At 45.9% G+C, this 27,251-nt stretch overlaps 2 protein-coding genes across 3 annotated transcripts in view; one reads left to right on the top strand and one right to left on the bottom strand.

The window, feature by feature from the left end:
• Window positions 1-27,251, bottom strand: part of lrp1aa (low density lipoprotein receptor-related protein 1Aa) — a 102,003-nt gene that overhangs the window by 1,908 nt on the left and 72,844 nt on the right. Inside the window, exons 36-89 of one of the 2 annotated variants that reach the window (XM_086292174.1) lie at window positions 24,081-24,215; window positions 23,688-23,817; window positions 23,446-23,572; window positions 23,206-23,357; window positions 22,946-23,070; window positions 21,514-21,888; window positions 17,636-17,825; window positions 17,325-17,529; window positions 16,982-17,174; window positions 16,286-16,411; window positions 15,558-15,686; window positions 15,343-15,462; window positions 15,139-15,252; window positions 14,891-15,040; window positions 14,507-14,629; window positions 14,299-14,415; window positions 13,279-13,407; window positions 13,034-13,156; window positions 12,772-12,912; window positions 12,173-12,360; window positions 11,880-12,063; window positions 11,704-11,789; window positions 11,492-11,611; window positions 11,122-11,309; window positions 10,176-10,381; window positions 9,903-10,091; window positions 9,645-9,793; window positions 9,460-9,553; window positions 9,247-9,363; window positions 9,029-9,148; window positions 8,334-8,456; window positions 7,804-7,929; window positions 7,602-7,718; window positions 6,827-6,933; window positions 6,605-6,737; window positions 6,372-6,494; window positions 6,138-6,260; window positions 5,806-5,943; window positions 5,589-5,726; window positions 5,376-5,495; window positions 4,825-5,096; window positions 4,515-4,696; window positions 4,295-4,401; window positions 4,062-4,181; window positions 3,777-3,953; window positions 3,510-3,650; window positions 3,229-3,402; window positions 2,878-3,039; window positions 2,551-2,734; window positions 2,351-2,458; window positions 2,106-2,176; window positions 1,922-2,015; window positions 1,729-1,767; window positions 863-1,007 (exon numbers count right to left, since the gene is read on the bottom strand). In XM_086292174.1, the coding sequence (XP_086148300.1) occupies window positions 863-1,007; window positions 1,729-1,767; window positions 1,922-2,015; window positions 2,106-2,176; window positions 2,351-2,458; window positions 2,551-2,734; window positions 2,878-3,039; window positions 3,229-3,402; window positions 3,510-3,650; window positions 3,777-3,953; window positions 4,062-4,181; window positions 4,295-4,401; window positions 4,515-4,696; window positions 4,825-5,096; window positions 5,376-5,495; window positions 5,589-5,726; window positions 5,806-5,943; window positions 6,138-6,260; window positions 6,372-6,494; window positions 6,605-6,737; window positions 6,827-6,933; window positions 7,602-7,718; window positions 7,804-7,929; window positions 8,334-8,456; window positions 9,029-9,148; window positions 9,247-9,363; window positions 9,460-9,553; window positions 9,645-9,793; window positions 9,903-10,091; window positions 10,176-10,381; window positions 11,122-11,309; window positions 11,492-11,611; window positions 11,704-11,789; window positions 11,880-12,063; window positions 12,173-12,360; window positions 12,772-12,912; window positions 13,034-13,156; window positions 13,279-13,407; window positions 14,299-14,415; window positions 14,507-14,629; window positions 14,891-15,040; window positions 15,139-15,252; window positions 15,343-15,462; window positions 15,558-15,686; window positions 16,286-16,411; window positions 16,982-17,174; window positions 17,325-17,529; window positions 17,636-17,825; window positions 21,514-21,888; window positions 22,946-23,070; window positions 23,206-23,357; window positions 23,446-23,572; window positions 23,688-23,817; window positions 24,081-24,215 (7,769 nt within the window). The remainder of the gene's footprint in view (window positions 1-862; window positions 1,008-1,728; window positions 1,768-1,921; window positions 2,016-2,105; window positions 2,177-2,350; window positions 2,459-2,550; window positions 2,735-2,877; window positions 3,040-3,228; window positions 3,403-3,509; window positions 3,651-3,776; window positions 3,954-4,061; window positions 4,182-4,294; window positions 4,402-4,514; window positions 4,697-4,824; window positions 5,097-5,375; window positions 5,496-5,588; window positions 5,727-5,805; window positions 5,944-6,137; window positions 6,261-6,371; window positions 6,495-6,604; window positions 6,738-6,826; window positions 6,934-7,601; window positions 7,719-7,803; window positions 7,930-8,333; window positions 8,457-9,028; window positions 9,149-9,246; window positions 9,364-9,459; window positions 9,554-9,644; window positions 9,794-9,902; window positions 10,092-10,175; window positions 10,382-11,121; window positions 11,310-11,491; window positions 11,612-11,703; window positions 11,790-11,879; window positions 12,064-12,172; window positions 12,361-12,771; window positions 12,913-13,033; window positions 13,157-13,278; window positions 13,408-14,298; window positions 14,416-14,506; window positions 14,630-14,890; window positions 15,041-15,138; window positions 15,253-15,342; window positions 15,463-15,557; window positions 15,687-16,285; window positions 16,412-16,981; window positions 17,175-17,324; window positions 17,530-17,635; window positions 17,826-21,513; window positions 21,889-22,945; window positions 23,071-23,205; window positions 23,358-23,445; window positions 23,573-23,687; window positions 23,818-24,080; window positions 24,216-27,251) is intronic. The other variant, XM_086292175.1, reaches the window with a different exon arrangement.
• Window positions 19,213-21,393, top strand: LOC147330531 (somatostatin receptor type 5-like). The gene has a single exon (XM_086292177.1). It carries the CDS (start codon window positions 19,820-19,822, stop codon window positions 20,852-20,854), a length of 1,035 nt encoding a protein of 344 aa, XP_086148303.1. The 5' UTR covers window positions 19,213-19,819; the 3' UTR covers window positions 20,855-21,393.

The raw sequence follows: 27,251 nt of genomic DNA, 5'->3' as shown, positions 1-27,251 counted from the left end.
TGGAAGGAAGAAAAATGATCCATCACATCATGTTTAAAACACTGAAGTTTAGCATCACGAATATACAGTGCTGTGCAAAAGTCTTCAGTCATTCCAATTTTTTTTTATATTTTGCAAGATAAATGTGGAATAGATGCTGGATTTATTGTGCAAACATACATGGAAATGCAGTATAACCAGCTTTATTCTTCAACATACCAAGAACTCTCTTAGGCAAGCTTCTTCTTCTTGTAGGACATTCAAAGCTCGCTTCCATACACACTGATGACAATTTGAATCAAAAAACTGAAAATTTGGATTAATCGCTTCACCTGCATCTCTCAGGTCCTATGTCAGGTCTTTGCTGAACCTTTCTTGTTTCTTAATTACATGACCTGCTGTTCATCAAGTGTTTTTAAGGACACACTGCACATCATGATGAGAGATGCCAATTTTTTGGGCTAATAGCTTTTTTGGGAATCGCCTTGTTGGTGCAACAATACTATTTTAAGCTTGTCTGTGCTGTCTGATGATGATGTTTGCGACAGTCTGCAAATAACAAAGTGGCTAAAGATAAAACTGGTTCTTTGCTAAGTTGCTTGTTATGTGTAAACAGAAAACTGCTTCATCACTTGAGTTACGCACCTTTTTTAAACCCTTCAATGATTAATAGGTTGGCGTTAAGTGGCTTAACAAACAAGAAAGCATCCCTCTGAAAATAGTCAGGTACAAGGACTGGACTGAAAATACTAACTATTAAACTATTACTCAGGACATTTTTTTTTAAATAAAAACTGCATTATAATAGTCTGGCAACTTGCAAGAACACTATAAAGAAATGAAGAGTGACTGAAGTTTTGCACACGTCTATATTTTTCTCTACCTTGTCTGGGTCCAGAGTGAAGTCTGCATCTAGCAGCTCCCCAGCATCGTCATCAGGCTCGCCCTCATAGATCTTGTAAGCAGGGTTTCCAATCTCAACATTCATTGCCCCATTGGTCATCCTTTGGTGCTGGAAGCCCTTGGCCCTATACAAAATGACAAGGAGAGCAGTCATAATTTCATCTTTTGTTCAAGAGTAGAGCTGCCTGAAGAGTGCAAGCAGGGACACAGCCACATTACGACGGGAGGGGAGAGGCATTGCATGACTCTCACCACCATCCAGGCTAAGCCACAGCACAAGGACCAACACAAACCCAGCATTCATGTACAGGAGGTAATGTCAGATCCAGACATACTGGACCTGGATATCTTCCCAGACCCCCAATAAATCCACAATCATTCCTCTAAAATACGAATGAAGTATCCATGGCTAAGTAAATGCTGGATTTTGGGAAGTTGCATTTTCCAGTCAGAGCTTGGAACAATGCTACTGGACTCTCCATGTCTCGCTACAAGAGACACTACCACAGCTCAAACCACAACACAGTACATTATGGCACAATATGATGGACAACAATATGAAAGACCTACAGCACTGGCTAACACACAGACAGATCTATTCATTTAATCTTTTCAATAGATCTGCCCTGGAGCCCTGCTTTGAAAGAGAATAACTACACAGGACGGACACTGTAGGAGCGGGATGACCTACAGCCTCAATGACCATCAGAAAAAAATGGCACAACACTAAGGACCAAACACAGCACAGGAACTCATGGTTAAGGGAGAGGCAGGGAAAGAGAGAGCCTCAGAATGAAGAACTGAAAGAGGGCATGGAGAGAAAAGTGTAACCCTGGCAGCCGTTACCGCAAGCGTCTGGAGCCGGTTTTTCCGGGCCGGCTAGACCTGAGGAGCAGAAGAGATGTCATTACAGAGGAGGAGGGTAAAAGTGCAGATCGAAGAACGGAAAGGAGGAAGAAAAGGGGGAAGAAAAAAGGAAACAAAAAAACAAAAAGAAGAGGTCAAAGTAAATCAAAGTTTTGAATGTCGTGTTACTCACCCTCTCATCCTTCTCCTGTACCAGAACAACGCTCCTGCAGCCAGGAGGATCAGCAGCAACAGCATCAGCACTGCAATCAGTATGGAGACTGTGCCTGCACACAAAGAATTAAAAACAAACAGCCTCATCAAACAAAACTCAAGAAACCTCTGTTATCAACGTCACAGTGGAAGAGCTGACTCACGTCCGCCTGAACCTGAAGCATCACTACTGGCCACAGACTCACAGCGATGCCCTTCCCAGCCAGGTGAACATCTACACACGAACACAGACACCAATACAAGATGACACAATAAAAAATATGTAATCTATGCAGTATTATAATGACAGAGATATATGCAAACAGAAATATTCATGCACACTATGAAACAATGCAAAGGATTTAACCAAGACTGATAGACAACAAATATGAATGAATGCACTCCTCACATGCACTTTGGAAGGCGAGTATTGGAGTCTATAGAGCACTGGCCATTTGCACAGTACTCGTTCGTATCGCACGTGTAACAGCTGGGCTGGACTCGGCCATCTGTGCAGCTATGGAAAGAAAGAAATTGAGCAAAATGTGACAGCTTCACGCATTTATGTTTCTTTTCCGTTAATCTGAGGCAAATTATAAGTGCTCTTACCGACAGGTGAAGTTCACCACCGATGTCAAAGTATTGCTGCGGACGCACTCGCCATCCCGACAGTAGTGACACCTGTCAATCTCACATGTGCTACCGGTGTACTGGGGCTGGCAGCGGCACAGTTTGGTGCCGCTTTCGCTCTCCAGACACGTTCCTGCGTTCAGACAATGGGCTTCGCAGGTTCCTGCACACACGGGCGCACACAAATAACGTAGGTGCATTAATTCCTGGCCACATCATAAAGGCTCATTTCAACTGTTCTTTTTCTTTATTTCAGTTTTAACAGTTTGAAACTTGTCGCGTCACACAGACAACGCAAACACTCACTGTACTGGCACTGGTCACCAAGGAAGCCAGAGGGGCAGTTACAAGTTGGCTGGTTTCCAGCGCTGACCGTACAATTGCCTTTATTCCGGCAGTAATTCTTACAAGTGTGCAGGTTACAATTTGGTCCTGTAAAGCCTGTCAGGCAACGACAGGTAGGAGAGCCTGTGGGAGGACAGATACATGAAGAGAAATGAAGGGAAGGATGGGTGGAGAATGGAGAAAAGTGTGCAATATTTTACTGGGCCAACAGAACCATGAAGGTAGCCTATAAAGCAATATTTTAAGCCAGCTGTTAACTGCAATATCGGGCATTATAAATATAGCAAAGTAAGCTACGTTTTCATATCTAACCTGTAGGGGAAGGTGTGCATGTGCCTCCATTCTTGCAGTAGTCCCTGCATTGGTCAATCTCACATCGATCTCCTCCATAATTAGGCTGGCAGCGGCACTTGGGCTGCTTGTGGGCATTTAGGAAACAGCTGCCGCCGTTCATACACTGGATTAAGCAGGGACCGCTAGGAGGAGCTGTAGGCGACAAAATCCTTCAGTAGCATGCATATACATACATATACAAGGCAGTGCCTGCGTACATTCTGTGTATGCGAGTGTGTACTTTCTGTCTGTGGACTCACAGATAGGAGACAGCGTGGGAGTAGGAAGCTCTACACATGTGCCGTTGTCCAGCGTACGTCCGTTGGGACAAGTGCACACAGGTCCGCTGGGGCTTAGCAGGCACAGCCACTCGCATTTCTTCCTGTCGCAGGGATTAGTCACTGATAGAAAGAGAGCGTGAGAACAAGAATTAAAAATGGGGGCGACAGCTGCTTCAGTGCACTAACTGATTAAACACTGCTGCTGCTGTTTGAACTTTTGCTCTTTTCTTTTTTCCTCACACTCACTTTCAGGTTGTTTGTAACGGTGATACAGGGCGATATCTGTGGCGTGATTTATTCCGGTTGTCAGGTTCTCGATGGGGCCTTTGCCAAATTTGTTCACCCGGAAGACGTAATTGTTGATGTAGGTGACGCCATAGATGTAGTCCTCAAACACATCGATGCTGAAGGGCTGATGGAGCTCTGAGTGGAAACAAAGGTGTAATTGGAACGGATTCCTGACTAATAAAGACGGATCGATCAGAAGTGATTACAAGAGGAGCTGTAGAATGCAAATAGATGCCACGCAACTGTTTTTAATGCTGTTTACAGCCACGATGGCGTCACTGCCGTTCAGCTTCACGCTGCAAATCACTGAGAGTTTAGCGTCAGCCCAGTACAGACGCTCGTTAAAGTAGTCCACCGCCAGGCCTATGCACACACAGTAAATTAGAGAAAGTTTAAAAGAGGAAATACTCAAACTTGATACTAACTGCAGGCAAGATGAAAAGAAAGTGTTGCTTTTGTATAGCTGTGTGGTTTACCGGTTGGCCATTGAATGTTTTCTTCAACCAGAGTCTCTCTCATGGTTCCATCCATAGCAGCTGTTTCAATCTTGGGGTGGTTGCCCCAGTCGGCCCAGTACATTTTCCTAATGAATGAAAAGTAATTTCTCTGATGTCAACACAATTAAAACACAGTGTGCATTCCTCAAACTCCTTTCTCCGATATGACTGCATATTACGCCTCCCACAAACCACTTACCCTCTCTGGGGGTCAACTACAATTGCATGAGGCTCATCAATCATGCCTGAGATCAGGGTTTTGCGGTGGCGTCCTCCACTTATCTGGGCCACCTCGATCACATCTCTACCAGAGTCAGTCCAGTACAAGTTCCCTGCCACCCAGTCCACAGCGATGCCCCGGGGCATTTTCAGATCAGGAATCTGAAAACAAACAAGAAATTGAGACTGCAACAAGAATCTATAAAACTGGACAAATATTCTTTCTTTGTTTATGGTAGATCAGATTTCTGTAAGCACGCAGCAAGAACACACAAGAAACACAAAGTTACCTCAAGGCTGGTGATCCTGGAGTCACTCTGGCGTCGGTCGCGGTTGTTGTTGCTGTTGGGGGACGAGGAGGAAGAAGGCAAATCGTAGGAAGAAATGCGTCCCGTGTGCCAGTTGGTCCAGTAAATGCGATTCGTCTTCACGTGCAGGTCCATGGCATCAATGCGCACGTTGGCATCACCCTGGAAGATCTGCTCATAGTGCCAGTTTGGCATGGAAGGGTCCAGGCTGCGGATTTCATTGTCATCAGCGATGTAGAGGACTTGTCTCTGAGCTGGTGATGAAGAGCAAAGTGAGTTCTGGTATAGGAAGGCATTGAAATAAACACAAAGAATGTACAGTGTGTATATAGAAGCTACTTTCTGCTTCTCCCTTGCCACAAGGGGTCGCCACGGCGAGTAACTCTGCATATTTGATGTGGCAGTTTTACATTTCCTGATGCAACCCCAAATGGGATTTGTGTCTCTGGCTGGAATCGAACCAGCAACCTTGCTTGTCAATCAAAACAACAAACGAACCCAAAACATTGCTGGATTAGGTTAGAAGTACTTACTATCAGCTTTGCATGTGTCATTGATTCTGCTGAAGTACTTGTGGCAGCTGCACTTGTAGGAACCCTTAGTGTTGTTGCAGATGTGGGAACACACTCCGAACTCCTTGCACTCGTTCTTATCTGTGAAACACCCCAAAAACCACATGACACACAACGCAAACACAAAACGCCTTAGAGTTGTAAAAAGACACATGAAAAATGAAGCCAGGGTACCTTGACATCTGTTACGTCCACTGGATGTGAAGCCAGGTTTGCAGGAGCAGAAAGAGTCGGTGCCGTTGACCACGCAGTGAGCTTCATCTCCATCTCCACACACCGTCCTATTACTGTGACAGTCATTCAGTACTGTGTCTGCGGGAAAGGAAACGGGCAGCAGGCGGTCAGAGGGTGAACACCGCCAATGTGACAAATTCACTGTGGCCCAACATACCTTTCTTACTGCAGTTGACTTCATCAGAGCCATAGTCCTCACAGTCGTTGAAGTAGTTGCAGCGCAGAACTGAGCTGATGCAACGGCCGTTCGAGCACCCGAACTCGTCCTTTTGGCACGCTGGTTTGGAGGTACTCCCTTTTGGAAGAGAACAAGGGTCACAGAGAAGTTATTTTTAACATGTTACATGTGAAAAATTAACCATAACAAAAGTCTTACATCCAATTGCAAAACAATACGCAGCTTTTATCTGACGTTACAGTAAGTTACTAAAACCCTGCCCTCCTTATCAATCCAATAATAAATACTCATTTTCAAAAAAGCACACTTACAGCAGTTGAGTTCGTCACTGTTGTCCCCACAGTTGTTCACACCATCGCACCGTTTTGATACAGGTAGACAGACACGGTCGTTATGGCACCGGAACTGTCTTGTGGGTGGACACTGGAATTTAACTGAAGGACCAAAGGAGAAAAAGCATTAAGGAACAGGAAAACCTCTATAAGAGCAGGCTATCAAATGGTCTTCTGTAATTCTAGCAATGTGAGGAATGCACTGGTTCTCACCACACTGTTCTGGGTTCTCATCAGAGTTGTCTCCACAGTCATCCTCACCATCACACGTCCAGCCCAGTGGTTTACAAAGGGTGTTGTTGCACTGGAACTCATCCTGGGGGCAGTGTCTACCAGCTGAAACAAAGCGGCGAGCGCTCAGTTATCATCGGTCTTAGATGCTGATATTTTAAGAATTAGCTTTGTTAGAAATATCCAGTGGTGGTACGATGACGCATGCTTCTTACCGCCGCTGTCACAGCTCTCTTCGTCACTGCCATCCATGCAATCGGGATCTTCATCGCAGCGCCAGCGGAGGGGAATGCAGTGGCCGTTTTTACATTGGAACTGATCTCTGTCACATTTCACATCACAGCCATTCTGAAAAGGAAAAAAATGAATTGCTTTCATTATAGCACGTCAGATTTTAAACCAAAAAGTTCCATCAGAAGTTAAAATGTGAGCGATACCTCATCTGAGCCATCAGCGCAGTCGTGGTCCCCGTCACATTTCCAGCGCCCTGCAATGCAACGCCCGTTTGTGCAGGAAAACTCGCTCTCGGAGCACTGGCGAGGCACTGAGGACACAGGGGCAAGCGCTCAGAATGGGTGTGAGCATGATTTAGGAGCAAGGAGAGTCGAAGCAAGGAGCAAGGAGAGGTGTAAGGAAAGGAAAATAGAAGAGAAAAGGCGGGAATAGAGCAGACTGAAAAAAACAACACAAGAAGCTCTGTTGAGAGCCGGACGTACGTGGATAAAATAAGTCAGATAGTTCATATCACAGGGTTGGCTCGGTGGGTACAGAATCGGGCATGTGTAACACGGGAGCTAAAAGAGCTACGGGGATTTAAAAATAAACAAATAAAATGGAAAAAAAAAATACTGGCAGGACTAAAAGAAAAGCCGGGGGCACACAAAGGGCTGGGTAACTGGTGATAACACCTACCTCTGGCTCACAGCAACTGGCCAGTGTAAAATGCAAAACAGACATGAGATGATGTGAACGTGAGATGTGCAAATGGCCGTAAAGCCATCTAACTTAAAAACAAATTAAATCTCAACCATGCGTGTATAAATATAAGACACAAACGCAGAGTGACAAGCGAAACCCTGCTCACCACTAAAACCCACTCTAATGGAACAGATTACTTAACAATTATATTACAAATCACTGTGCGTCGAGGGTGGGTGAGAGTGTTAGTGGGCGCCGTCCCATCCAAAAGTAAGAAAAGCTGGGGTGACCTACCACACTTGTCTTCATCTGAGTTATCACCGCAATCATTGTCGTAGTCGCATTGCCAGCGGCCAGGCACGCAGCGGTTGTTTTTACAGCGGAACTGGTAAGGCTCACACGTCCGCTCATCTGTACAAAATACATATTTAGCACAAGTTTCCCCTCATCGCCAGCATCTTTTATCTTTATTCACCTTCCAAAACTCTTTCCTTACCACACTCCTCCTTGGGTTCATCCGACGCGTCCCCGCAGTCATCCTCTCCGTCACACTTCCATCGTGCCGGGATGCAGCGGCCCGAGTCCTTGCAGCGGAACTCATCCACACCGCATGTCATCTGAGCTGCAACAGAGGAGACTGACTGGATTAGACCCTCAAAAGTAGATATGGGACTTTACAGGCTTACTCCCTCCTAACGGATAAACAGGTCATGCCTCCTTTACTGATGCTGTAAAAAGAATTGCCTGGGTTTTAATCAGCTTCAAACTCGACAATAAAAGGGTGAACGACGACATGATAAAAGTCTAGATGCAGCTCTGTTTCACTCCGTAGTTTTAAATTTCTCTTTTAAACTCCAGCGCAATATTCTCCACATCCAGATTTCCTCTGGTGCTGACATTCACAGCGTCTCATTAGTATAATTGGTCAGATTCTATTACTGAGCCATTTCATTTCGATGCGGAGGAGACGCTCTTCATAAGCAGAGCAATTGTTTTGGTGTTGTAATAAAAAGAAAGATGTCTTACTGCAGTTGGCAGGCTCATCAGATCCATCCACGCAGTCGTTGTCCCTGTCACACACCCACACCCGTGGGATGCAGCGCTTCGTGATGGTACACTGGAACTGGTTGGGGGCGCACGTTACCTCCGCTGCATATGAGGCAAACAGATGGGCCCATTTACTTCATCACACTACATAAAGACAAGCTGCTCTCCATTTGAAGAATTCACATGTTAAAAAGCTGCAGTGTTTGGGTTCTGCTACCGGCTCCTTCAAACTGCAAACACGGAGATCCTGCTATAAAGGTGCTAAAATGCTCATTTTGACCTCTGGATACTACAACTGAACAGTTCATGTAATCTCTCTCTAGGGAAAATGAAATGTCCTTAGCAAATGCCATCCCAATTACATTATGCAACATAATTTGGCCCAAGGGCTTCGTTGCTAAAGGAAAGGTCAAAAAGGACAGAGATCCTCCGGGGAGGGACACAGCGTTTAGCAATTTCCCATCTGCTTAATAGTATAGTGGCCTAAGTGAGACAAAAGAAGGACGGTTATGGCCTCTCTGCAATCAGATTGGTTCATCCTCTGGGGACAAATTTGCTACAAGTGACGGAGACAGCTTGCTCCGAACCAAAGTGTTTAAGATAAAAAGGCAGTCACACCGTAGTGAACAGGAAAGGGAGACACTAAGAAAATAGCAGAGGAACTAATGACTTACGGCAGTCTTTCTCATCCTCTCCGTCTCCACAGTTGTCCTGCCCATTGCAGCGGAAGATGCCAGGGATACATCGACTGGGGTGGGAACATTTAAACTGACTTGGCAAGCACACGTGGATGTCTGAAAAACCCCCAAACAAATACAATAAATAGTGATTACATGGGATAAAGACTGTCAGTTCTAATTTAGACTTTCTAGATATGTGTAGGTGTTTGTACCACAGTTGGCTTCATCAGAGTTATCCTGGCAGTCATTGTCTCCGTCACAGATGTAGGCCGGGTTAGTACAGATGCCCGTACCACACTGGAACTGGCCTGGTCTGCACCTAAACTCAGCTACAGGGAGAATACGTGGCGCATTATTAACCAGCATAATCAAAACGTCAGCCTACAACAGTAATGTGTCACGACTGCTATGGTCGGATCACTCACGACAGTCTGCGGGCTCATCTGAGTGGTCACCACAGTCATCTTCAGTGTCACACTTCCACCAGAATGGGATGCATTTGTCGTTTTTACAAACAAACTGAAGGAAAAGAAGAAAAACAGATGATTTTTTTAAATATCTGGTATTGTGATGTGTCATCATGTTTTAATACAGGCAGATATGCTTTTACCTGACTGGCGGTGCAGTTGGACAAGCAGTGTTTGCCATCGGCTGCTAGGTAAAAGTTGGTGGGGCAAGCGCACTTGTAACCGCCTCCAGGAGAGAGCAAGCACAGGTTACTGCAGCCTCCATTGTTTGTCTGGCACGGGTGGCCTTCCACTGAAGAGGAGAGACATGTTAACAAGGAGAACACAGAGCAAATCAGACAGAACCAGAGCACAGATGAAGATTAACATGTGGTTGTTAATGACGGGTATCTTTGTCCTACCATCAGGTTGGCGATATGGGTGGTAAATGTGGATGTCCATGGGTCTGTGTAAGGTGCTGATCAGCATGGTCTTGGTGGTCCCCAGAGTCTTGTGAGCTCTGTTGATGGACTTTGTTTCCCAGTCTGTCCAGTAGATGTACTCCTCAAATAAAGTCATGGCAAAGATGTGGGGAATATCCTGGGCCAGAACTACAACGTGCAAGCATAAAGACGGAGAATTTAGCCACAAAATCAACACCTGAAGTTGCTCTTGTGCGTTTATGTGTATGTTACCTATATGTCTGCTTGTTCCATCCAGGCTAGCAAACGCAATGTAGTCCTCCCGAGCGTCAGCCCAGTAAATGCGGTCATTAATAAAGTCCAGAGTTAGACCATTGGGCCAGGTGATCTTATCCTCCACAATGACGCTCCTGTTGGTGCCATCCATCCCAATCCTCCCTATGTGGGGGTTGTCACCCCAGTCAGACCAGTACAAGTACCTGTGAAGGATATTTATAAGGTTTACTGATTAATAGCAAATCTGAATTTAACATTTACAAGGTTCAAGATGTCCTAGACATTCAACCTTCTTATTTTGTCAACCTTTGATATTTTGTCTGACAATTATGCGCTGACCATCAAAAATGGTTAATGTCTGAAGACACTGAAAAATACTTCATTTCTATGGATTAAAATTCACAACTAAAAAGATGGAAAACATTTCTGTGAGCTTTTACAGCAGCTGACTGGTTAAACTAGATACAAATTTTCACTGAAAACAGGAAGACTATCTTACTAGAGAGTAAGAATGAGAAATGTATTAAAATTGTGCTTTTTAAGGCAAGAGACCAGTGACAAAGTGCTCTACAGGAGTTTCATCAAACAAGATCAGGATGGAACACACATGAATCTAGTAAGCGAGCTTTATCAAGCTTACATTTTTTTAAATGTTACTAATTGTAGGAATTGTACAAAACATTTTTGAAAATAAATCTTATTTTGCCTGCAGTTCTCCAAAGCACCACAAGAGGTATTATTACCCTGTTTGAGAAAAACTGATTTAGAGTCTCATGTTCATTTCACCTCATGTAACCTACAGATGTAGGTTACTGACTACAACAGATATTGGTAAAGTGAGCCCTTCACTTCAAACAGAAACCTAAAAATTCTTCTTCCAAAAAGAAAAAGAAAAAACCTTCTCTGTTAGCACTTTAGGAACATTTTGCAGTGTCACTCTTACCCGTAGCGTACATCCACAGCCAGAGCGCGAGGCTCCCTCAAGCCGTTGTTGACCAGAACTGTTCGATAAGCTCCATTCAGCTTCGACACCTCAATAGTATCCCGTCCTTTATCACACCAGTACAGGTTTCCTCCCACCCAGTCGACTGCCAGGCCGTCTGGGTTGCTGAGTGATGTGCGGTGAAGAACCTGACAAATGAACAGGCAGTTTTTATTTTCTGAAAATGAATGCGTGTCTTTGGCTTTCACTGCACATCCAATGTACACACACACACGAACACATTCATCATTTTGAATATAGTTTACATTTCTAGCATTTATTAGCAGCACATTTTATTTCTCTTCCTCTGCCAAGACGCTTCTATGCTGACCTGAACATTGCTGCCATTGATGTGCATGCGTCGAATCATGCTGCCCTGGGTGGTCACATCTGTCCAATAAATCATCTGCTGGCGATAGTCGAAGTCTAGAGCGACAGCATTGTTCAAGCCCTGTCAAGGCATGGGAACTGCATTAGTCTGTTGTGTAGATAAACTCCAGCACTTTCCAATCACATCAGCAGGACTGAAACTGCAGGGCTCACCTGTTTGATTAAGGTGTAGTTAGAGCCGTCCAAGTTGAGCTTTCTCAGGTAATAGCGGTTGGCAAAGATGAGGAAGGGTTCTTCATCTGCAAGGAGTGAAGAGAGGATATGACAAATTATGAGAGGCTTTCCCTTAAACACATCCCTGAATGCTAATAATCTGTCACATTTCTTACCAGAAGTGGATTTGCATATTGTGGGGTTCTCGGGGCTAAGCTGGAAACCCTCCACACACAGACAGTGGAAGCTGCCGTGCGTGTTGATGCACCGCTGCGTGCACGGGTAAGTGGTCGTGCATTCATCTATGTCAATACAAGTCTTCCTGTCATCTTTCAGATGAAAGCCGGGATGGCATCTGCACTGTGGGGGAGCAAAGCACAGAGCAGGTAAAGCAGCAGTCCGTGCAATTTTTTTTTTTACACATCCATTACTTAAGAACTCAAGTCCTAATTTCATGCTGTTCACTTACCTTAAACCCTATTTTCAGGTCTTCACAGAGCTGGGAGCAGCCACTCAGTTTGCTGTTCAGGCACTCGTTAATGAAGCAGTTGAGCTCATCAGAGCCGTCGCCACAGTCGTCTTTATGGTCGCAGAGCAACGTCTCGTTCACGCAGTTTCCATTATTGCAGATGTACGCGGTGTCGTTGCACTTCTTCTCTGTTCCGCAAAGTGAAGCAATGAAATGAGAAACAAATGAAGAGAAAATGTCAGCCGGCGTAGCTGATATAAAAGCCTCAGGATTAATTTCAGTCGCAAACGCTGAGAGCGGATTACAATTGCCAAAAAGATAAAGATAGTGGAGTCTTATTCTCTTTTAGGCTTGTTAGCATACAGTATTTAATTATAATATAAAGACTGTGACTTCTCCTTGTTCCCTTTCTTTCCTGGAACCTCCTTTATATATGCTATAATATTATTGTCCCTTTATTTTTATTTTGGAGGTTTTTTTGCAAGTTCAGTGGTTAAAAATGAATTTTACATGTCCTGTAATCACACTAATTCAATAAATATACTGAATACATGAACTGAATAAATAAAGTACTCCTGGAGAGACTCTGTGTGTCTAACCTGGGCCAGTGCACCGGGGATTTTTTGGAGCTTCATCTGAGTGGTCATGACAGTCGAAGTCTCCATCACACTCCCATGAATTTTTAATGAGACAGCGTCCGTTCGCACAGCGGAACTCGTTCGGTCCACACGTCGGATACTCTGTAGCGACAAACGGTACATGCTACTTCAAAAAAAAAAAACCCAAAAAAACCCCAAAAAAACCCCCACACACTCAGGAGGAGGGAGAGTGTTTCAAATCACAGGTCACGGCTCCACTCACCGCACTCCTGGGACTCGTCTGAGCCGTCGCTGCAGTCGTTGTCATGGTCACACACAAAGTGCTTGGGTATACACTGTCGGTTCTGGCACATGAACTCATTGCTGCTGCATGTGTTGTTGAAGTCTGAGGCGCAGAAATAATTGGCGCACAAGTGAGATCATTAAAACTGACAGATATTCCTTAGTCTATGAGAGTTATTAAAATCTATTTATCTTGATCAAACTCAGCCCTCAGCTTGCACTCACAGCAGCCAGCTTTCATGCTCTCGTCAGCTCCATCAGGACAGTCTTTATCTCCGTCACACATCCAGCGTTTAGGAATACACCTGTGTGATTCGGGGCATTGGAACGTCTCTGGACTGCAGGTTTTAGTCTCTGTAATAGAAAGAGGTGACTGATTGGAATGTCTATTAATGGTTATTTTAATATAAAAAAATTTTAAAAAAATCAAATTTTTTGTACACAGCCTAATGTTTTGCACTTATTAAACTCATATTGTTTAGTGCGCAGAAGACCACCCATCATTTCCTTATATTTTGCTAAGAAAATATGAGGTAGGTGCAGCAAAGCACATGCAAACATGTGGTACAATTCAGTTCTCCAGGCTTCTCGAAGGACATTCAAAGCTCTTCTTTGGATGATGGCTGCTTTTTGTTGCTTTCTCTGTAAAGATTGTCGCACACTGTTTAAATCATTTTGAGGTCCGAGCTTTGGGGACGCCAATCCATGACTAACAGTGTTCCATTGTGTGTTTTTCTATCTCAGCTCCTATGTCTGGATTTCTTCTTATTTCTTAAGGACATGGATTTCAGATATTGTTCATCTGCTGTAGATACTCAATGCCTCTTCTGCATTTGTACTCTGCTTTTCCAGTTTCCTTGGATACAACTTATTGGTTCTTTGCTAAGTTGTTTGTTATGTGTAGACTGATCCATACCTTGAGTTAGGTGCCTTTTTATGCTTAACTTTGACGCATGAGTCAAATCAAGTCATGTGGCTTAACAAACAAAAAGAAATTCTCAGAAAATGTTCAGGTACAAGAACTCGACTGAAAATAACTGAAAATAACTGAAAGCCTGGAGATCTGTTGATCAAGAACACTAAAAATTGCAAGAAAATCTTACTGACTATGAAAGTTCACAGTATACAGAAATTAGGGGTGACTCATACATTTAATCAGTGCTGCAGGTTAAAAACTGTTGCAATATTCACTCAACTTTAGGAGTTCAGTATGTGTCCATGTCTAAATATGCCTTCAGCACTTACTGCACTTGCTGTCCTCGTCACTGCTGTCCCCGCAGTCATCCGCTCCATCACAAACCCAGCGGTTAGGAATGCAGCGGTGGTTCCCACACTCAAACTGGGTGGCTGAGCAGAACTTGTCTAAAGGAGAAGTGAGAACGCGTAAAGTGCAAAGCAAAGACATTGAAACAAAGCAACGGTCTGTTGTCCTGTACAGCGTATACGAACTTACCACAATGAGCCTCGTCCGCACCGTTCTCACAGTCGTTCTCCTTATCACAGGTCCAGCTCATAGGGATGCAACGTCCGCTGGGGCAGGCGAAGAAGGGCGTTGGACACTTTGTTTTCCCGCTCCCTGGCAGAGCAGCAGAAAAGAGGTTAGTTTGAAAAGGAAACATCAAAGAGTTAATCCAGCATGAAGAGAGGAAAAACAAATTACATTTACTTTGCTGTGTTTTTCAAGGAGAATTACCTCCCAAAACACAATTTAATGGATGAAAACATTCATCGTTTTTCCCTGTTCCCTGTGGCATAATCCAAATAGTTCTTTCTACTCTAACAACAAACAAAAAAACTCAATCCAAGTAGATTTAGCTGTCAGATGTAATTAAAATACCAGGGCAATTTCTTTCATCTGAGAAGTCTCCACAGTCGTTGGCACCGTCACACTGCCAAGAAGGTGCATAGCAGAGTGTGGTGAACTCGCACTTCTGAAATGTCACTCCCTTCACTCCCAGATGGAAATAACTGGAACAGTCTGTGGCGGCTTAACAAAGAGAGAAGCAAAACATTTTACCACTGCCTCAGAGTAGCAAAAATGTCAACATTGAATTTTTAAGAACAAATCTGATGATCTTAACTTACTGCAGTTCATCTCATCACTAGCGTCCTCGCAGTCCACTTTCTGGTTGCACTTGCTGGAGTTGGAGATGCAGCTTCCGTCTTTGCATTGGAACTGATCGGCTGAGCACAGCGTGGCTGGCGAGAGGAGAGGCGGCGGTTAGTGAGAGCAATATTTTAAGAAATGCGAATGCAAAAATGTTTGATTAATTGGAAAAGCAGACTCACTGTTACAGAAGAGCTCATCTGAGCTGTCTCCACAGTCATCCTGCCCGTTGCACCAGGAGCTGTGACCCACACAGCGGCCATTCACACAGCGTCTGTAGCCCTTCTTGCAGACGCGGTTGGCTGAAAACCAGACAGGATGGATTCTAACTACAAAATCCAACAAGAAAAAAACACGGCTGATAGTGTTTCGACGCGCAAAAAAAGGTTCCACTCACCGCAGTATGACTGCTTCTCATCAGACTTGTCCTTGCAGTGAGCCATGCCATCACAAGTCAGGGTGTAGTTAACGCAGTCTCCATTTCCACACTCAAACTCATCAATGCTGTTACATGTCGTGTTGAGGGCTGACAGGCAAAAAGAGAGAAATAGGGACTTAGGAAGAGTCGCCTAACCCAAGACAATCAGAGCAGGCACAGAGCCGATATCTGTCTTTGCTTGTTACTTTATCACATCAAGTTCTGCCCGAGAAGAATGTCTGCTCATCATCACCAGCATCACCACACAACAGTACCATCTGGGACACATCTACAGTAATGCTGCTCAGTCTCAGCTCATTCGGCAGTGCGCGGCCTCAAACACTCAGCCAAGAGTTTTTAATATCCATCTTCAGCAAAAACAATAACAAGTTCTACCAAAGACAGTCCCCGACCAGCCCCCTTCTCTTCAGTTATCAAGATTAGATGAAGACAGCCTAAATCCACGGAAGAAGTGTGATGAGTCCTCCAAGAAGATGGGAGCAACCTGTTTGCTAGGTACCTTGAAAATCAGTGTACAAATTTATCTCGAGGATGTTGTGTTTTAAAGGCACACTGATCTGATTTAGTGTTTCTGTTTACTTATGGAGCTATAAAAAAAAAATGTGTCCGAATTTTGAAATCGTCCTCGCTTTGTTTCCTGTGTATAAACATTTCCTCCATATAAGCGTGTCCTATTCTTGAATTACCTATGCAAGTGTTGTCTTCGAATAGCTTCCTGTCGCCCCGACAGCTGCAGTTGACCCTTCCCTCAGAGGTCAGCAAACACAGGTCCTGACATCCCCCGTTGTTAACACGACACATGGAGAATTCACCTGTGCAAACAGGAGGACAGTTAGCACACAAACCTGAGAATTTCTGATCTCGCATCCAATCTCCTGACACACAGGCGAACACACATCACGAGCAGACAGAAACACCTGGGTGAACCCGGCAATGGCTCTGCCTCAGCTGAATGCACAATGTGACTCTATCTAAATAGGATTTGCGGCTGTTACAGCGGGCTCTCGGCTTGCATCGGTGCTGCGGGTATTGGTGCAAAACTGTTTACTGAATAAGGGAACTCGAGGGAAAAGATACGGTAGAGTGGAAAAATGCTTGACTTGATTGAAATAAAAAGATACGAACAATGATAAATGCAGAGAGGAATAAAAAATAAATAAATAGTAGAAAAATTCAGGATTCCTTCACTTATCATAAATGTGAAAAAGATGTTGAATGTTTTACCGGCTCAACTCAACCAATGTTTGGTTTGCAGGCTTTATGTAAGATCGATTTGCTTCACACATTCACATGAAACAGTCCAGCAGTCGTAGTCTTACGACAGAGGACTGTGATGAAAATCAATTTTACATTGAATTTCCTCATTTGGTGCAAAGACTTACAGCTGTTAGTGTCATTGGCCACCGCGACAATACCCATCGGCTGTTGAGGAATATCAGCACGCAGGACCTTCATATCTGCCCCGGTGTATTTCTCAGCCCGGAGCACAGCCCTCCTCACCCAGTCGGTCCAAAAGATGTAGTCTCCATACACCGCCAGGCCAAATGGATGGACCGGTTCATTCTTCAGCACGACCTGCAGGGGGAAGCAAAACCACAGTCATGAGAACCCCAGTCTTTTTCTATCAAACCAGTGAAAGAGTAAAAAGCTGACGGTTGCTATTTAAACAGTCACATTGCTCAGCCATGCAGCATTAGAAATATTTTTAGTGTTTTTGTCACTCACGTAGCGCCTACTGCCATCATACTCGCAGCGTTCAATCTTGTCCAGTGTGGCGTCGGAAAAATAAAGCTTTTCAGCACGGTGGTCTATGGCCAGGCCGTTGGGGGTTCGGATGTCCGTGCCAATGATCACAAGGACGTTGGAGCCAGTCAGAGTGGCGCGCATGATACTGGGAGACTGCTCGTTCCAGTTGGTCCAAAACATCAGGCTGTGGAAAAACAACATAATAATCAGTGATACAAACAGGTGTAATGAACTGGCGTGAGCAGAATGGCCTGCAAATCGGCGATGTGAACAACTGAATCAGTTCTTACCTCTGACACTCGTCGAGAACGAAGGCCCTCGGGTGGTCGTCTCCTGACATGGTGACCACTGTATGCCGGTCAACGGCACCCCAGCGGCTCTGGTCCACAGTGTGGCGGGTAATAGTCGAGGTAGTGTAGCTCGTCCAGTACAACATATCCCAGGCTCTATGGTATGCCAACCCCTCCACCGAGCCCACATCTGAAAAAGCATGAAGGAGTCGAGAGAAGAGCACACAGACAGTAAGAGAAGGCAACGACCAGAGGTGGGGGACGGAGTAGATAGAAGAGGAAAAAGGGAGAAGAAAAAGAAGCACGTCAGCTACGGGGTTGTGTTAAAAGGCCAAGTGTAGACCGTTTGGCAGCAGCTCAGAGCTGGCAGACTGCTGTGTGGCAACCCGGAGTCAGGGCTCTGGGCATGACAGCTTAGTATTAATGACTAAGAACACTGTGTGATTCAAGGCTTTTATCCAGCAAATAGTGGAGGATAAAGGTCACAATAACGGTTACCAGCTAGCATATTACTTTCCACTGGACTGCCTCATCAAGAGATGAGAAGCAAGAGGTCATTTTTTTCTGCTTTCCCAGCCTTAAAATTAATAAGAAGTTGGGAGCTTCACGGCTGAAAGGAGGCCAGAGGACAGCCAAAAGTCAGCAGAGATGGAGGAACACAAAGTTCTGCAACATCAGATGGAGAACAGCTGCACCGGTATTGAGAAAACACGCGACGCAGACACAAACAAATACTGTAACTTGTGCTTCATGGAGTCAGAGACCGCTCCAAATAATAAGTAATAGTCCCCTACTTGTTACTGCAGCTGCTGCAATGGAACAGTGCAGGTCTAATGATTAAAGCAGCCTTTTCTTAGGACTGGATATGATCTCATCCCATCAGATGTCAGGCCAAAGCAACGGTGAGGTTTACCACCAGGTGGGACAGTTCACACTACACCTCAATATCTCCAGTGCGACACCGCAGACGTGAATCATCGCGCGTCCAGCGCACGCTATGGGACTCTGAGAGAAGCAAAGCGACTGAAAATCAAGCGGAGCATCGCAACACGCAAGGCAACTGTCCCCCGCTTCTCGCACTCATAAATCAACACCCTAACAATCGATAGAGAGCGCCGTGAAATCTATTCACCCCCATTTCCTCTTTCTTTAGCGGTGTTAATGAATTTTAAATCACAAACTGCCACCACTGTCTGCTCAAATCACATTACTGTTGATCTAGGGCTACCAAAGATTCTCTACATTTTCACGCGCTGCTTGTGCCAATACAGGCAAGCTGAATATACAGGTCTTGAGCTCTGCTGACAGTGATTTTATGGCCGTTTATCTACAGTAGGTATGATAGCAGTGTAGTGTTTGCCATCAGGCCGGGAGTCAATAATTACCCCGATTCTGAAGGCAAACACTATCTCACTGTGTCGCTCTTTGTTTATTTTTTGTATCAGCGCAGGTTTTTGTGCAGGCTGTGCTGCAAATGCACGTCGAGACAATGCAGAGGCCTTTCCACAAAATGGGAAGAAACTAAATAGAGCATGGGGAAAAAAAATATGTTGGGCCTCAATAGGCCCTCCCACAGAGAGTTGGACAGCCCATCCACGTCCTGCTCTATCATAATCAGTCCAAAGTTCACCTACCGCTTACTTGGTTTCATCCTGTCTTCCTGTCAAACTATCTACTATCCTTTCCACTGTTGCGGTTTTCTCTGGAAGTTCCTTTCCTGGATATATGAGGAATACTGATTGTGGAAGGCGAATGCCATGTGGAGTAGCTGCCTGCTCTGAACTCACACAATCTACAGCATTCACCTCTCAACACCCGCTTGCCCTTAACAGGAGTTCAACCAGAAGAATGGCAAGCAGCTCAGAAATCAGGTGTGTCTTGACTTCAGTGGAGGGGCCTGATCTCACTTTGTTCCCCTCTACAATACCAAGCCAATAAGAGGTGGAACAGATCGAGAGGAAGCAGCTTTAACTGTACACTTTTATACAGTCAGCACAGTCATATGTGTTTATGTATTTAACATGATTCAGTCTGAGGCGATTCATGTTAAACTTTGAACTGTAAATCTGTGCGTTGTCATTTCTGAGAACACTGCTACTGGAATGTCCTTAATCATTCCTACATTTATGATCAGAAGTTTTATGACCAGATTGAACAAACTGACCCAACAAAACTGAAGACACAATGCTGCTGCTGAACTCTACAAGCTCAGAGGATCTGTTGGGTAACAGTAGCAGTGACCCTGGACTGGACAATGTGGAACAGGTTCTAGTCCCAATACTAGATTCACTAATTCTGGTGCTGGGAGTTAGCGGACACACCATAGTGATAGTAATCTTATGTAAGCGATGGAGGAGAGGGGTGGGACGTATTGGACAGTCTCCCCAAAACTCTGTGATGGGTATGGGGACAGACATCCTGCTTCTGGCCCTGAGCGTTTCAGACCTGCTTTTGCTCTCCATGCTTCCCTTCCACACAGCTGCTATAGCCATGCAGCACTGGCCATTTGGTGACTTCATGTGTCGTCTGCTGGGCTTCCTGGGATCAGCCTGCTCTTCAACCAGCATCTTTACTCTGGCCACACTGGCTGTGTGTCGCTATCTGACTGTGGTGAAGCCTGCCAGAGCATATTCCCTTCTCACTACTCGCCGAGTCTCTGTAGCTGCCATACTGGTCTGGGTCCCAGCCTGCTGCCTTGCTGTTCCACAGCTAGTCTTTCGCTCTGTAGGAACCCCACAAAAAGCCCTTGACGGGCTTGCATGCTTTGCTTTCCAGACCCACCGTGACCAGCTGATCTATGGACTGTCTCATTTCTTTGTGGCCTTCTTTCTACCACTAGTTACCATAGCAGTGGCATATGGCAGCATCTACATGTTCCTATGGAGGAGTCGGCATGCTGGAAGAGCCCCCCAGGTGGAGCGTTACCAAAGCAAAGTGACCCAAACGTCGGCTATGCTGGTGCTGGCTTTCACCCTGTGCTGGCTGCCGTCCTACGGCATGACGCTGGCCTTACTGGCGGATAAAGGCACAGGAGCCACTGGAGCCTCACCACGTTATGGCCCCTTTGCTGTGTTTGCACGCTTTATGGCAACCTCCTCTACAGTGATGAACCCTATTCTCTATGTGCTGATGTCTGAAAAGTTCAGGCAGGACCTACTGAGGCTGTTCAAGAGGGACGGACAAAGAGACAGCAGGGATGTGGCTATGGCTGCTGCCTGACAGTATTACTACGAGTAGCTAACTTGACATAACGTGACTATTTTAATTGCACACAGCGAGGAACTGCTGGCAACTGGGATCGACAAAAAAACACAAGCTAAAAAAACGTGATCAAAGACTACAGATAAACTGGACGTCAGCGTTGCCTTCATGAACAAAGTCAACTCAAGAGCTCTCACAGCAACAGTCAGCATCATTGCTTTGAACAACAGTTGCTCTTGAATTGAGCGGGAACTTTGCTCTGGGATTTGTTGCTTTACATGCACAGCGGGAATATCACGCATTCCTTGTAAAAGAGATTAAAGTAAAACATTAACGGTGCACCCGTGTTCTGTTGTGCTGAGATAAGGTGAATGAAAGTCTATCTGTCTCTCAGCCTGATTGTATTGCTTCTCACTCTGTTCTAAAAAAATGCTTTTCCTTTGTTTCTACTTTGGCTACATCTACAGAATAAATATGAGTATTTTAGGGAAAAGCCAGCAGATTTCTTCTCCAGGAAGATTTCTTATCAGGGAGTCTTATGACTGGACAAATGACAGGAGCCATAAACCTTGGGTGGGGTAGGGTGGGAGGTTTAGGCCAGATCACCATGTCATGTTAGTTACTTGGACGGAGCACAAAGCATTAAGAAAACTAACTTAAGAATCAGGAAAACTCACTCTCTACTACAGTCTTGCGGTCAGACCCGTCATCACTGATCTGCTGGATGTTGCCAAAATGAATATCACTGAAGAAGATACGGTTAGCTCCTTTGCCTCCTCCTCCTCTGTAATCAAAAGTGAGTGCGATGACGTTCTTCATGTGCTCGGGGTCCTCGAATGGTTTTACGGGGGCATTCAGGTTGTTTTCGTCGGACAGGTGAACGCTCTTCAGTATGGTGCGCTCCGAGTAGAGAAGGTAGCCATCGTAGTCGCGGCACGTGCGGCCGTCTTCAGCCAGCATGCCATGGGCGCAGGCACACGTACGCTGTCCTTTGCCACGGTAAAGGCAAAGCTGCTGACATCCGCCATTGTTTTCCTTGCACACATTTGTTCCTGTAAAGAGAACAAAATGCAATTAAATATACATTTGAATGATAATATATTTTCACCTGACTCTTATTATACTTTTACTCATTTTATAGAATATATGTAGCGGCATGTGAAGGCAGACGATGCGGCGCAGCCAAGCAATGATGTCGTCGAGAACAGACTTTCCAGCATTTCCTGTGTTTGTTATCTTAGCTTTGCTGTCTGCAGATAGCTCTCAAAAGTATGTCACAAAAAAATGTAGTATATCAAACAGTTTCTGACATGTTAACTCCAAGTAAGCAGTGCGCTATTTTACTCCAGGTCTTTGTTCCAACAAGCTTCTCAGCTATCACGAGAAACCCGTGCACAGCGCACTCATACATGCCCAGGGATGCCTGGCCAATCCGTCAGTGAAATTTGCCCCTTTAGTGATGCTGGGGATTTTTGTGTGGTGGTAACACTGTGTTTACTGTGACTGATCAACGCTTTAGTGTAAACCTTATGGATTTGTAAGTATTTATGTATTTGCACTGTTGCAAAAACTACTTTTGCACATTAATCTAGAAGTTTTGAAATTTTAAGAAACAAAAACACGATTTTGTCCACTTTTCTGTTCAGATTTAATGTCGATGTATTCATTATTGCACATTTTTAATTTAGGAAATTAAAACTTAATAGGGAAAATTTACTCTCCACTGCTGTATATTAAATAATAATAACGCATATGTGTTCTAAGGTGATAAGCTCAGGGTTCACACATGCTTCATCTATAACTTTGTTTTTCCACTTCAGGGCTTAGATGACGTCAGCTCAGCATGAATTTCCAAGCACTGCGTCCTGTTTGCAAGGACAGCCAGTCATAAGAAAATCTGGGTTTTAGAAAGAAGCAGCTTAAGGACACAGGAGCTAAAATAAGTTTCAAAGATATGATCAACTGAGGTGCTCCATAAAAACCTTTAAAGAGTAAATAAGGAGTGTTTTAAAAGGCGATTCATGCAAAGCTATTCCAGGGAGTGCCAGAATAAAAATGGGGAGCTGGAAATGAGCGTAACAGGTCACCTTTAAAGCACACTTTGCTTACCTTTCTGCCTGGCCCTGTTGAAAACCTTGATGTCTTTGAGCTGGACCCCAATACCAGTCCTCAGTGACACAGAGTCTGTGGCATTGTCCTTGCTGCCTCTCTTTATGGAGCCATTAGCATGCGTCCTGGTTGACACCAGACAGATTATCAGCATTAAACACAAGCTGACATTTGCTGATATAAATATATATATTTATAAATAAACATTAGGACCATTCGCAAAAAGAGGGATAAGACTGAGTAGGAATGGTGTATCTGACCTGTCACTCCAATAGATGTAGCTCTCAAACACAGACACAGAGAACATGTCCATGTTGTTGTTGCCCAACACCACTTCCCTGTTTTCTCCAGTCTCGAGGTTGATGCGCTCAATCTTATCAGTCCTGGCATCGCACCAGTACAGCATACCATCCTGCATTCCCACATTAAGTAATGTTAGGCCCACTCTCTGTGCTGCAAGTCAGCGATATAAATGTACAAAATGATCTGTTGCGGTGTACCTCATAGTCGATGGAGATGCCATTGGGCCAGCTGATACTGACGTTGACGAGGATGGCTCGCTCAGATCCATCCAGGCGAGAGCGTTCGATGCGGGGATACTGGCCCCACTCTGTCCAGAACAGGTAGCTGCTCGCGCCAAAGCATGCAAAGACAGAAAACCAAATACCGCAGAAATCAACACTGAGATAAATCACAGAAGGAGAAGCTAAAGTAGGAACCTGGCACAGTCCTTCGTTCTCACCCTTTCTCAGGATGGACAGTGATGGCACGAGGTTTGTCCAAGCCCTGCGAGATCACCACATAGCGGAAGGAACCATTCAGCCTGGCCACCTCAATCACATCGAAGCCTTGATCTGTCCAATAGATGTTTCCTGTGGAGGATGAAGGAGAAACAATTTCCTAATTTTTAAACCGCATTGACCTGGAAATAATACTTTTTTCTCTCTGTTTTTGCATCTACTTTCTGTTTTCTCACTTAGTGCAACAGGTCCACACTGTTGCTTTTAACAGTGACAGGCGGTATGTGCAAGCATGATAAATGTCCAGAGAGGAAAAGCAAAACGCTCTTTATCAGTATGTCTAACTGTCATTATCTAAATTTAGTACGCATGAGCCGGGACGCAGTTTCTCTCACCAGCAATCCAGTCCACAGCGATGCCCTCTACCCTGCCGATGCCATTAGTGACCACGTCCTCTCTCCAGGTTTGGTCTCTCTTGGCCCGGCTGATGGTGCTCAGGCCCATGTCTACCCAGTAGATCGTGTCATTGTCTGTGGGAACAAGTAAAACACAGAGTTGGACTAAAAAAGGAAGCTAGTAGCTTTAACAAATATTTTATGGAGCAGTGAATTCAGCTACACGAAATATGCAGAACTAGAGAATTTCTTCTTTTTTTTTTTTTTTCCGCCTGTCCCATTTGGTTCTTTAGCCATCAGAATTGTTGTCTGAAGACCAACAAGGATACCCAATGGATTTACTTTGCCAAATGGATCATCGTGGCATTGCCGTATTGGTCCATTTGGTCGATCTTTGTTTTTATTATTTATTATATTTTATTTTCAGATGTTACAGACGGGACAGACATGAGTGAGAGATAGGAAAGGGAAAAAGAAAGAGGAAGGAAAGGAAAAACAGAAGGGGAGAGGGACAGTGAGAAAGGGGGGGAGAAAAAAAATAAAAATCTCCTGGATCACCTGTTGAGAGAAGAATAGAAAACAAGCAAAAAAAAGACAAAAAAAAAAGAAACAAAGCAACATACTAAACACAACACCATCGCATTAACCTAGCTAAGTGTAAACAGCAGTAAATACTAAATATTCAATGTTGTTGTGCAGCACGCAGGACAGATGTGCTTCGAAGTAGCAGCCAAGAAAGGTGTAATTTGGGTCTACGAGCAGTGAACACCCGTGTGCATACCTGTGTGGATCAGCGTGCTTGTATTCCAAAGGTTTCTCCATGTAACGATCTGCTAGGGAGTGTGGGGGGGCCACAGCCCCGTCCTCCAGGGTGTGAAGCAGGTATGGAGGAGATCAAAACTCCAGACATCCAGAGGCCCCCAGAACACAAGAAACCATGGAAGACCAACAGAGGGGCAGCCGCGCCACTGTCCCAGAAAGAGCTGAGGAGAGTCCCAGATGAGGGTTCACTCAGCAGCCGCGGAGCAGAAGCCAGGGGGAGTTGCAGTGACGCGCCCGTGAGCTCCGCCGGCCGCCAGCTGTGCCTGAGTGACCGAGCCCCAGGCCGAGAGGCCGGGGGCACCCCACCCCCGAAGGGGCCCGAGCGAGCCCCAGGCTCCAGGCCCCGATAAGCGGCCGCCAAGGAGTGAGCCGGTGTGTACCTGGACGCCCACCCCCAGACACAAAGAACCACCAACGCACCGACACCTGAGGGAGTCCGCCACCGGCAGGGGAAGTGGTGGTAGGTGGAGATAGGCCTCCAAACCTTGGAGGGCCTGAGGTGTCCCCAGAGAGGTGGTGTCTGATACCCAACCTGACATATAGACACAGACATACAGGTACACACAGATACAAACATCCATTCCCACCCTCATGCTCTCATATGCACTCACTCCACACTCAACCAACGTGGAGACAGACATAAAGAGACGCTGTACACACAATCACACTCCCCAAGCGTACTCTACAAACCGGGTCTAGGTACCCTTGCCCCTGGAGGGGGGAACTGCACCCAGACCCAGGTGGTGTTACCCTTTTCCCTGCGGTGGGGAGAGGCAGACCACCCCGACTCCGTAGCAGCAGGGAGGCCCCACACTCCAGACCGCAGTCGGACGGCCAACTCCTCCTACTAGCCCTCCCGCTCCAGCAGGCCGCAGAGAATGGGGGTGGGAGAAGACTCCAAACCTCCCTCCACCCGCTCATTGTAGTGTTGATGCATGTGTGTTCTAAGGTGCAATTAAAACCCAGGAGGGCATGGAGCTACCTGCCAAGGAGCAGCAGGTAAGCGCATAGTCCCTCCTGATAGCCCTCAATGTCTAAGTGTATTTAAAATTGAGAGGTGGGCAACGACGCCAGGGGTGGGGTGTACACCCTGATGGTAATTTGGACTCCGTGATTGTGCCCACCCCCAAGATCCTATATGTATGTGTAATGAGAGTGTGAGTAATGTGAATGTCTAAGTTGTGGGATAAAATTGAGGCAGAGGCAGCCAGAAGGGGACAGAGGGGGGGGTAGCCTCCTCTGCACCCTGGTGACATACCCCTACTCCAAGGCCCTGCATGTGTGGGTGGTTGTGGTGGAGCGGGAAGAGAGAGGCAGCTGGAGATGGGGAGGGAAGGAAGGGAGGGGCAGGTAACCCCTCCCTGGGGCCAGCTCCCCCGCTGACCCCAGTAGGCACTCCCACACTCCGCGACCCGCCAGGGAAAGGGGGCCCAGGCCCATCCAGACCGGGGCCCAGTGCAGCAGCGCCTCCCGGCTCCACAGAGCCCGGGACAGTCCACCCAACCCCACCACAGAGAAAACTGCACCCACCCCACCATCCACTCATCTTCCAGACTACATAAGACAGTAAACGCCCAGGCTGAGATCTTCCTCCACCTCTCCTGTATCTCCCCCTCCTGCAGAGAGAGTTCCTGAAGAGAGGAAAGCTCCTGCTAGATGTGACCATCTCCCCCACCAGTTGAAGAGCCCCCCAGGCGGTTCGACGCACCGGCGGCACCCTGCTCCAGGGCCAGGCCCCCATGCACCCACCCGCCCACAACCCCGGCAACACACCAACCAGGATCCAAGCCCCCGAGGCCCGGCCCGGGCCCCAGCCCAGAGACGGAGCGCCCCCAGAACCTCACGCCCATCCCGGACCCACCCAGGGCCAGCCAGGCTACCAGGTCAGTAACCCACGTCCGTCAGCACAGACCCTCCCCTAGCCCCGCTGCACGCAGCCGCGAGGAAACAGTCACCTGAGAGCCAACAGAGCCCCCAACCGGACATGACCGCTACCCCGGGTTGAGCCCCCCAAGGAAGATGCCTCCGGGGAACCCCCCGACGCCCTAAGCCTGTCCCTACCCCCACACCAATCACAACAGTGAAGGTGGGACCAAATTATGACCCCCCACCCCCACTAGGTGATGGAGCTGATAAAAGGAGTCCAGAGCAATTGATCTGATGTGGTGGCAGAGGCTGTATCAAGACTAATGTAATCTAATAGATAATTTCTATATTGGTTAGAATTAAGATAATTTTTATTTTTCCAGTTCATGAGGACTGTTTTCTTGGCTATGCATAGGGCAGTGAAGATCATATGGGCTATATTCTTTTCTGAAGTGACATTATCTAAGCTGCCCAACAAACACA

Source organism: Aulonocara sp. 'chitande type north' Nkhata Bay, linkage group LG5 (assembly GCF_057382095.1).
Source record: "Aulonocara sp. 'chitande type north' Nkhata Bay isolate Kocher_YH1m ecotype deep benthic linkage group LG5, A_spYH_male_GT1.1, whole genome shotgun sequence".
NCBI classification, from domain to species: domain Eukaryota; kingdom Metazoa; phylum Chordata; class Actinopteri; order Cichliformes; family Cichlidae; genus Aulonocara; species Aulonocara sp. 'chitande type north' Nkhata Bay.
The sequence above is the reverse complement of the archived record's forward strand: the minus strand, read 5'-3'. Positions and strand labels throughout refer to the sequence as shown.

Excerpts from the sequence above, each read along its gene's own strand:
- LOC147330531 (XM_086292177.1), top strand. The coding sequence starts at position 19,820 with ATGCTGCTGCTGAACTCTACAAGCTCAGAGGATCTGTTGGGTAACAGT.